The sequence below is a fragment of the Gekko japonicus genome, unplaced genomic scaffold, assembly GCF_001447785.1.
Source record: "Gekko japonicus isolate JY-2015 unplaced genomic scaffold, Gekko_japonicus_V1.1 scaffold5168, whole genome shotgun sequence".
NCBI classification, from domain to species: Eukaryota; Metazoa; Chordata; class Lepidosauria; order Squamata; family Gekkonidae; genus Gekko; species Gekko japonicus.
Window position 1 is genome coordinate 31071 of NW_015159867.1, and position 7226 is coordinate 38296.

Below are 7226 nucleotides of genomic sequence, written 5' to 3' on the forward strand. Positions count from 1 at the left end.
CCCTCTCTCCCCCCTCTCTCCCTCTCTCCCCCGTCTCCCTCTCTCTCCCTCTCTCTCCCTCTCTCTCTCTCCCTCCCTCTCTCTCTGTCTTGCATTTTGCACTTTCATTTTTTAATTTTTTTGCAGCTTTATTTTATTTTATTTGCATTAAAAAAAACCACCCCTATTTTTTAGCTTGGAAAAAATGAAAAAGAGACTGAAGCTTCCCTGACTGTTCCCCTGGTCATTTTGGAATTTGATTTTTATTTTATTTTGCCTGAGAGGGGGCGATGCTCAGCTGTGGGGGGCATTGCCCCCCAAATGCCCGCCATAGCTACAGGCCTGAGTGGCAACTGACTTCTGGCAACCCATAGGATTCCCAAGGGAAGAGACAAATACAGGTGACCTGCCATCGCCTGCCAGTGCATAGCCTCCCTGGACTTCCTTGGTGGTCTCCCATCCGAGTACTAACCAGGGTTGATGCTGCTTAGCTTCTGAGATCTGATGGGATCAGGCTAGCCTGGACCATCCAGGTCAGGTGGCTTTACAAGGGGGTTAGGCAGACTCATGGAGGAACAGTCCCTCGATGGCTACTACCCATGGAAACGAAAGGAAAGGTCTATTTTAAAAAAGCCTTGTAAACCCAGAATGTGTTGGTACCACCCGACATCAGCACCATTTTGAATCTGCACACGTGCTCGGCATTTTACTGGCAAGGCTTGGTCTTAAGTCCACGATGACCCAAGACATCTGCTTCCCCCTGCCCTTTAATGATTTTTAATGATTTTGAGAGCCAGTTTGGTGTAGTGGTTAAGTGTGCGGACTCTAATCTGGGAGAACCGGGTTTGATTCCCCGCTCCTCCACTTGCACCTGCTGATGTGACCTTGGGTCAGTCACAAGCTGTGGCACAGCTGTCCTTGAAAAAGAGCAGTTTGTGTCAGAGCTCTCTCAGCCCCACCCACCTCACAAGGGTGTCTGTTGTGGGGAGGGGAAGGGAAAGGAGTTTGTAAGCCGCTCTGAGACTCCCAAGTGAAGGGCGGGGTATAAATCCAATCTCTTCTTCTTCTTTTTCTTCTTTAAATATTTGTAACATCCAGCTTGGTGAAGGGTTCTGCTGAACTCAAAAGCTGACACTCTTATTTTGTGTCATTGTGGCCGGTCCTAGTGAAAGGTGTTCCACGCCTTCTGTCCATGTGTTTTGGATCTTGTCCTGAACCTTTCTGCCACTCGGCCATTTCTTTCTCCCTGAACAGAAGCAATCGACCTCTAAATGCGAGAAGGCAACATCAGGAGAAGGACTCCGCTGGTGGGCCTCTGGAGCAACTTAAAAAAAAATCTGCACAGCTGATCAAATCTCCAGTTGCCAATCCACACCTGGCCCCACCCACTTTGAGAGCCAGTTTGGTATAGTGGTTAAGTGCGCAGACTCTAATCTGGGAGAACCGGGTTTGATTCCCCACTCCTCCACTTGCACCTGGCTGGATGACCTTGGGCAAGCCATAGTTCTGATAAGAGCTGTCCTTGAAAAAAGAACAGTTTCTGTCAGAGCTCTCTCAGCCCCGCCTACCTCACAGGGTGTCTGTTGTGGGGAGGGGAAGGGAAAGGAGTTGGTAAGCTGCTCTGAGACTCCCTTGGGTAGTGAAGGGTGGGGTATAAATCCAATCTCTTCTTCTTTCTCCAAACACTTGGTGGGCACCAGGAAAGGTGTCGGTGGGCACCATGCCCCCCCATAGACACCGCGCTGGGGACCCGTGGTCTAGGACCACAGACTTCAAAATCAGTGCAAACTGAAAACCCTCCACAGTGTGGATACCCTATTCTATTTTCTTGTATTTTTATGGTCTTCAGAAAGCAGAGTGGAGCTGCGGTGGCTCAAGTGGTTAATACGCTGAACTGCAGGCTGTGGAAGGTCGGTAGTTCAGCAGTTCGAGACCCGAGTGTGCCACATGACGGAGTGAGCTCCCGTCTCTAGTTCCAGCTCCTGCCAACCTAGCAGTTCGAAAGCAAGAAATTGCAAGTCGATAAATAGGTACCACTTCGGTGGGTAGGTAACAGCGTTCCATGCGCCTTGGTGTTTAGTCATGCCGGCCACATGACCACGGAAACGTCTTCGGACAGCGCCAGCTCTTTGGCTTGGAAACAGAGATGAGCACCACAACCCTAGAGTCGGATTCGACTGGCTTTCGAGCAAGGGAGACCTTTACCTTTACCTTTTTACAGAAAGCAGATCCTGGAAATGAAGGGCCGCCTTGACTTTTCTTCTTGTCTTCCACATCCAGGTGGGAAAGTCATCGAGGCCACCATGAAGGGCTGCGCCACCAGGCACATTTGCAAGGCAATAGAAGAAAGGCAGGCCTCCCCTCTTAGAGGGTCTGGCTTGTCTCTCAAACATGGCAGCTGCGACCCCTCAGCTTCCGGGGGATCTCAGACCACTGGACTCCTCTTCCCAGCCTTCTCTGGGCTCCTGCTGATGAAGATGACCTTGTGAAAGGGCGCCTGTCTGAGATCCTGTCGCCCGCGCTCAGCCGTATTTTCCCCGTTACCTGAAGAAGACTCTCTCAGAATGCCACATCAGCAGTACATCCAATGCTCTTTTCTTTGCAGTATCCAGGGAAAATAAACACCAGCTATAAAAAGAATCTAACGTATGTCATGTCCAGGTAGAGGAAGACGGGCTTGTGTGTGTTTCAAGAGCTATCAAGTTGCCTTCGACTTATGACAACCCGATCAATTAATGGCCTCCCAAACATCCTCTTGTGAACAGTCTCGCTCAGCAAACTGGGCGTTTTGGCTCCCCTGATCGAGTCAACATGTTGGGTCTTCCTCTTTCCCAGCTGCCTTCAACTTTTCTTTGCGTTATTGTCTTTCCCAATGATTCTTGTCTTCTCGCCTTCCCAGGGCTTTTTTTGTAGAAAAAGCCCAGCAGGAACTCATTAGCATATTAGGCCACACCCAATAGCAGAAACTCATTAGCATATTAGGCCACACCCCTGACAGCACCGCTCATTAGCATATTAGGCCGCACCCCCATGTTGCCAGAAGTGTGGTCATCCAGCCACACCCACCTTTTGCTTCTTATTCTGTTGACCTTGCTTGTGGTCCAACCAGGGCCTTTTTTCGTAGCAGGGACTCCTTTGCATGTTAGGCCACACGCCCCTAATGTAGCTAATCCTAATGAGTTTCTGCTGTTGGGTGTGGCCTATTATGCTAATGAGTTCCTGCTGGGCGTGGCCAACTCGGGAGCCAGGCGGAACTCCGTTCCTGTGCGTTCCTGCCCAAAAATAGCCCTGTGCCTTCCTATAATGTCACCTAAATATGATAGCCTCTGTTTGGTCATTTTAGCTTCTGGGAAGGGTCCAGGCTTGATTTGTTCTAGAACTCCTTTGTCTTTCTGATGGACCACTGTATCTGTAAAACTTCCCCCCCCCAGCACCGCACTTCAAATGAATCAACCTTCTTCCTGTCAGCTTTCTTCATGGCCCAACTTTCATACACTCATACATTGTAATGAGGAATCTCTCTCTGTGTTTTTCTCTCGAACCCACAGAGAGCCAGTTTGGTGCCGTGGTTAAGAGTGCGGACTCTAATCTGGGAGAACCGGGTTTGATTCCCCCACTCCTCCACCTGCAGCTGCTGGCGTGATCTTGGGTCAGTCGCAAGTTCTCTCAGAGCTGTTCTCTCATGAGCAGTTCACGAAAGAGCCCCACCTGCCTCACAGGATGTCTGTTGTGGGGAGGGGAAGTGAAAGGAGATTGCGAGCCGCTCTGAGACTCCTTTGGGTAGTAAAGGGTGGGATATAAATGCAATCTCCCCCCCCCTACATTAGGGACATTTAGCTGGATCTTTACTGCCCGTGTGCCTTGGTGTTTAGTCATGCCAGCCACATGACCACGGAAACGTCTTTGGCAGTGCTGGCTCTTTGGCTTTGAAACGGAGATGAGCACCGCAACCCTGGAATCGGATTCGACTGGCTTTCGAGCAAGGGAACCTTTACCTTACTGGCCAAGGTCCAACTTGAAAGTTGCCTCATATGTCCCATGAACAGGACACAGAGGCCAAGGCCTTCCCAGATGTCACCTGCTAGCTGTGGTATTCAGAGACTGACTTAGGGTTATTGCTATGGTGGGAGGCCTCCTGCTGATGGGTCAGCCCTGAAGTGACAATGAGCAGCTCTAGAAATCTCTGGAAACTCTATGGTTTTATGGGTATCACATGCCTCACCCACCCCCCATGTCCCTGCCCCGAACCCTCCTGCTGGTTGCCAGTCTCGGCCTAGGGATCCTGTGCTCCCTGCCCATGGACATGGAAGCCCTCTTTAGACTAGACATTGTGGCCAGTAGCTCCTGATGGCTCTCTCCTCCTCCTTGAATCCCTCCAGTCCCTTTTAAAGCCATCAGTGCTTGTGGTGATCATGACATCTGGTTAGGGTTGCCAGGCCCTGCCTTGTCGCTGGTGGGGGGGGATGCGGAGGGCATTCCAGAGGGGACATCGTGTGACATCCTGATATATCGTGTGACATTGCTGATATAATTCAGGGCTCTTTTTGTAGCGGGAACTCCTTTGCATATTAGGCCACACACCCCTAATGTAGCCAATCCTCCAAGGGCTTACAGACCTCTTCTGACAGGAGCTACTGTAAGCTCTGGGAGGATTGGCTACATGAGGGGTGTGTCACCTAATATGCAAAGGAGTCCCTGCTACGAAAAGGAGCCCTGGGTGACACACCCCTAATGTAGCCAATCCTCCAAGACTTTACAGAACTCTTCTTACAGTGGCTACTGTAAGCTCTCGGAGGATTGGCTACATGAGGGGTGTGTCGCTTAATATGCAAGTGAGTACCTGCTACAAAAAGAGCCCTCACCCAGAAGTGACGTCGTCATGTTGGCAACGTCACACAGTGAAGCTCTGTTTTGAGGGCAGAACACCCTGGTTTGAGGGCAAATGCACCATCGAGTGTTACCCTCAAACCAGAGCGCCCCCCCCCGCGAGACGTCACCGACGTGATGACATTGTTTCCGGGTGACATCATCACATTGGGGACGTCACCTGGGGATGTGGCTGTTTGGGGGCAGGGGCCAGAAGCCCCGGAAACTTGGGGAACCCCCACCAGGACCTGGGGACTGGCAAACCTACATCCGTTGTCAGGGGATTTCACAGTTCTATTTACTTAATTACTTTGTTTATGCCTGCCTTTCTCCCTAACAGCAAAAGTCTGACATCCAGGGGTCATTTTCTGCAGGAGCGCACAGGAGCGGAGCTCCGGCAGTAAGGAGCTCAGGGGGCGGGCACATGCAACAAGCCCCACCCCCTGCTCCCAGCAGCCCTCAGTTGGGCCATGAGGAGCAAGAAGTGGCCCACCTTCAGGTACAAGCTCTCCCTCCTCTGTGAGGGCAGATCTGCGCATCCCCCCCCCATAGCTAGCAATCTAAAACAGTCCAGTGACACCTTTAAGACCAAGTTTTGTTCTAGTACAAGATCTCCCTCCTCTGCGAGGACAGATCTGCACGTCCCCCTCCCCAATAGCTAGCAATCCAAAAGAGTCCAGTGGAGCCTGAGCGGTGGGTGTTGCCTTCTGACACACTTCTGGTGATGTCAGGGGGTGTGGCATATTCAAATGAGTTATGCTAATGAGCTCCTGCACCTCTTTTTTTACGAAATGACCCCTGCTTACATCATTCTCCTTGCCTCCATTTTATCTGTGCCGTGATACTATGAGATCATGTGACTGGCCCAAGGCCAACCAGCTGGCTTCCATGGCAGAACAGGGATTCCCACCTTTCCCTGGTCCTTGTTAGGGCTGCCAACTCCTAGTTACAAAATTCCTGGAGATCAGGGGTTGGAGCCTGGGGAGAAGAAGAAGAGATTAGATTTATACTCTGCCCTTCACTTGGAGTCTCAGAGCGGCTTACAAACTCCTTTCCCTTCCCCTCCCCACAACAGACACCCTGTGAGGTGGGTGGGACTGAGAGAGCTCTGAGAGAAACTGCTCTTTTTCAAGGACGGCTGTGCCAGAGCTTGTGACTGACCCAAGGTCACATCAGCAGGTGCAAGTGGAGGAGTGGGGAATCAAACCCGGTTCTCCCAGATTAGAGTCCGCACACTTCACCACTACACCAAACTGGGGAAGGGAGGGACCTCAGCTGAGGGACTTCATAGAGGCCACCTTCCAAAGCAGCCACTTTCTCCAGGGCAACCCATCTCTGTAGTCTGGAGACCAGCTAGAATCCCAGGAGCTCTCCAGTCCATACCTGGCTGTTCTAATCTAATCGCCTGAGCTAAATGCTGTATGCTTTTTTAACAATATTCAAATAACAAGTCGAAGTGGTTTTTGTATTATGAAACGTTTGTAAGTCTTCTAATATCCAATTTTCTGTTGTTTCATACATACACGATAGGGAAAAAATACAATAACATAAACCAATCGCAAGATAGAAACCTCATGGATAACAAGACTGGGGTGTGTATTTACAGAGTGACCAAAGTGTGGGTGAAAGGTCCATTTAAAAAACAATAAAGATAGAAACCTTGAACCGGACCAATATTTTCAAAAGGCGTGGAACATCCACCAAATGCCGAAATGAGCTTGGCAAGCCCTGTTTGGTGTAGGGGTTAGGAGCACAGACTCTAATCGGGAAGAACTGAGTTTGACTCTCCACTCCTCCATATGCAGCTGCTGGCGTGACCTTGGGTCAGTCACAAGTTCTCTCAGAGCTGTTCTCTCACAAAGGGAAAGGAGATTGTAAGCTGCTCTGAGACTCCTTCGGGTAGTGAAGGGCAGGGTATAAATCCAATCTCCTCCTCCTCCTTCTCCTCTTCTTCTTCTCTTCCTCCTCCTCCTCCTCCTCCTTCTTCTCCACAATATGTCAACATAGGTGTGGCAATCCTTAAACTCTTTAAATTGAACTACTACTTTGAACTATTACTAACACAGATCCCAGATAGTCTCAAATATTCAAATATCTGAATATTTATTGTTTAAAAATGCATACAGCACTTTGCTTAGGCTATTAGACTAGATTCTCGGGTCTGTATTCTTTTTCTGTTAACATACCTGGCTGTTGTCCACCCTAATCCTCATCGAACACTCTTAACTGCCGCACTACAGTGCCTGATTATTGCTATGGTGGGTAGATAGCTGCTGTTGGTGCACACCCGGAATTTCCTACATTGCTGGGCTTATGCGCCCCAAGGTCATCACAGGATCAGCCACACACACTGAGCGTGTGCACTTCTTTTGCGCCTGCAC

The 7226-nt window shown here is 50.1% G+C and overlaps 1 protein-coding gene across 1 annotated transcript in view; it reads left to right on the forward strand.

Moving 5' to 3' along the window:
• The window catches only part of LOC107107787 (phospholipase A2 inhibitor subunit gamma B-like), a 14622-nt gene extending 12154 nt beyond the window's left edge, over nucleotides 1–2468 (forward strand). Inside the window, exon 5 of the mRNA XM_015408130.1 lies at nucleotides 2260–2468. Coding sequence (XP_015263616.1) covers nucleotides 2260–2468 — 209 coding nt within the window. The remainder of the gene's footprint in view (nucleotides 1–2259) is intronic.
• Nucleotides 2469–7226: the final 4758 nt, after the last annotated feature.